Below are 2,885 nucleotides of genomic sequence, written 5' to 3' on the forward strand. Positions count from 1 at the left end.
TATACATACATGCACAGACACAGACACAGACACAGACACAGACATATATATATATATATATATATATATATGACACACACACACACACACACACACTCACACACATATACACATATATATAAACACACACTAAAATAGTAACATATGTTGGACCGTACTGATTTTTAAAATCGTACACACACCTGATAAAAGACCTTCATGACTGACTGCATGTCGGGGGTCAGAAGATCTGCAACGGAGTTCACATTTGTTTGGAACTCGTCGATCATGCTCCGCAACTGCACAAACAATGTGATTAAAATAGAAATTAAAAAAATCTAGTGATTTCCTATTCGTAACTCTCAACAGAAGTGACTCAAAGTACGTATTGATACACAGGACTATCGCAATCTGCAGACATTCGTGTTTTAGATTGCAATGGTGCACGCCGTTTTGTATCCGCTATTTGTATAGCGGTGGGAGCGTCTCAGCTTTCGATATCCTACTAAGAAACAATCGACAGAAAGCAAGCACGCCAAAATACTTTAAATGTCTGTAAGGCGATGTAAAAGTATTTGTTTCAGAAGCATACACAGCGCAATCACATAAAGTTCATGGAGGTTCGCCTCATTTACGAGAGATGGCCGAGACCCTCTGCGAGTGTGCGTCTTTGCAGACAGATACAACGGACGTTGCGTTGGCAATCAAAATATAATACTAAACGAACCTTATAGCAAAACTATTATACGAATAACACCTACCATCCAAGTAAAACAATGTATGGCTCATTGCAAAGCTATGCCACTGCACTGCCTCTACTATTGAACATGATGCATGTACCAAAGCCAGACCAAACTGTGGGCCACGATGTATGCCCGAGCGTACCTGTACTTGCAGGGATTTCCAAACAGCATCGTCGTTTAATGCGGTTTTGAGAGGATCTGCCGTCGCCATGCATCTATACAACTCTCGTGAGGTATCTCCTATATTCATCGGTAGAGGCAGACGTTGAAGAACTAATGCATGGATCATGTACTGCAACAGGTATTCGGCTTCCGATATTAAAATATCTGAGAAATGACCAGGCGATAGCTTTTGTTGCACTATTTGTGTGCTATAGACAAGTGCTGTAAGCTGCTATCACTTGATACGAGTTAAAATTTGAAAACGCCAAGCCTACACGCATGGCACATTCAGGCACTATAGCGTTACCATCGTACATGATTAACAGCAAGAGGTAGCGAGTGTATAATACCCTCTCGAGAAACACATTCAATTACATACCGAATTTGGTGAGTGTGCCCTGTTGTTTTTGTCCCAGTCCCTTGACTAAGTTCTTCTCGATTTCTGGGTACGCCTCTTGCACACTCGTCCATAATCCCTGTGTACAGAATTCGTCTACAAATACGCCGACGCGAGCATGATTAAATTAGCTGTTGATGCCTCTGAGTTGGCTAGGGGATGGTTATCTAACGTTGAAACCTCGATTTCTAACATCTCTTCTACCTCTATGGTATCCCTACATTCGGCTCAAGAAAGACTACATTGCAAGCCCAAACCTATCAATGCGGTCGATGCGACTTTTAGCGCACACAAGTGGCGACCGAATAGTATGCAGACAATTCAGTTTGGCAGATGCCGAGGTAAAGAAATATACAAAACCTACAAACCACCGATACAATTTATATGTAGATCAGATTGAACACATTGGCACACTCACCCTATTGCCAGTGCAGGCTTCACGTGTATAGCTTGCAAAACGAGACCGCTTCAACCGTCACGACCTAATTCAAGCTCAGGTGATGCGAGGCTACATAGTAAATTACGTCTCTCCGTCGAGTTACTCAACACGCCAGACCCTTTTTGAGTATATATACAGCTATTCAAACGGCCATACACCAATTCAATACTAAACACATACACAAATTAAACATCGCATCAATACAGTCAAAACCGATTGAACCTACACGTGGAGGTCGGGTCAATGGCACAGTCTTCCAGCTCGGCAATGGCTTGCACGATGGGTTCTGCGTCCACGTTCATTATCTTGTTTTGTACGAAATGAAGTAGATCGTTGTGACACTGCTCGTTCTTTACGGCGGCGCTGTGGGTGAAACAGTCAGCGTCGGAACAGCTCAATGAATCCGTGCCTGCGGTACATAGCACGCCAGTTTGTTCACGGCGCTAACTCGAGTGTAACTATAGCAACGCCGCGTTTAAACTGACAAACTTCTGATGTGAATATATGCCATTTGTTTGATGGATACCCAGACGTGGCTGGCAGAAAGTGCATAGGGCACGCATGACAATTGACCGAGCAACCCACCACGGCAGGAAAGGACATTGCACGGCAGACATCGAAAAGTAACACAAAGCGGCATTGAACAGCGAGAGCAATGCAAGGGGATTCCAATACGAACACAAGCCAATCAAATTTCTTAGATTCCATATAAGGCCATATTGTAGCCACTTAGTAGCGCTCATATCGTCCTTATCTTGTCACGGGTATCCAATTTGTGAGGTCTATGAACCTCAGCCGAACGTGTAGCCTGTGACACACTCACCCCGTCTTTGACAGCAGTGCCTTTAGTTCTCTCTGACAGTTGCTCATGGCTTCTGCCGCTGACCCGTATTCAATGGCACAGTCTTCGTAATCGCCTTCTTTCAGGAGTATCCTACAATGAGGCCCGATTGAGTGAACGCACGGTAAAATTATTGTTTTAAACTAGAGCTTTCCACCATGTTCAGCCCATAAATGTAACCAACGTATTCGAGACCTTCCTTCAATTACAATGTATAATTCACACGACGCAAAGCCCCTCGATTGTAATAATACATTCAGTATGACTTAATATGATATATATATATACGCACACACACACACACACACACACACACACACACAC

General features: G+C 43.4%; 1 protein-coding gene across 1 annotated transcript; it reads right to left on the reverse strand.

Moving 5' to 3' along the window:
* Positions 1-182: 182 nt before the first annotated feature.
* On the reverse strand, positions 183-2,590 carry SARC_13940 (hypothetical protein; the record flags this gene model as incomplete). Its single annotated transcript, XM_014291928.1, has 5 exons — positions 183-278; positions 820-962; positions 1,264-1,377; positions 1,947-2,083; positions 2,544-2,590. Coding segments are annotated over 5 exons (537 nt in total), but the record flags the coding sequence as incomplete, so codon positions are not given.
* Positions 2,591-2,885: the final 295 nt, after the last annotated feature.

The sequence above is a fragment of the Sphaeroforma arctica genome (assembly GCF_001186125.1).
Source record: "Sphaeroforma arctica JP610 unplaced genomic scaffold supercont1.3939, whole genome shotgun sequence".
Classification (NCBI taxonomy): domain Eukaryota; class Ichthyosporea; order Ichthyophonida; genus Sphaeroforma; species Sphaeroforma arctica.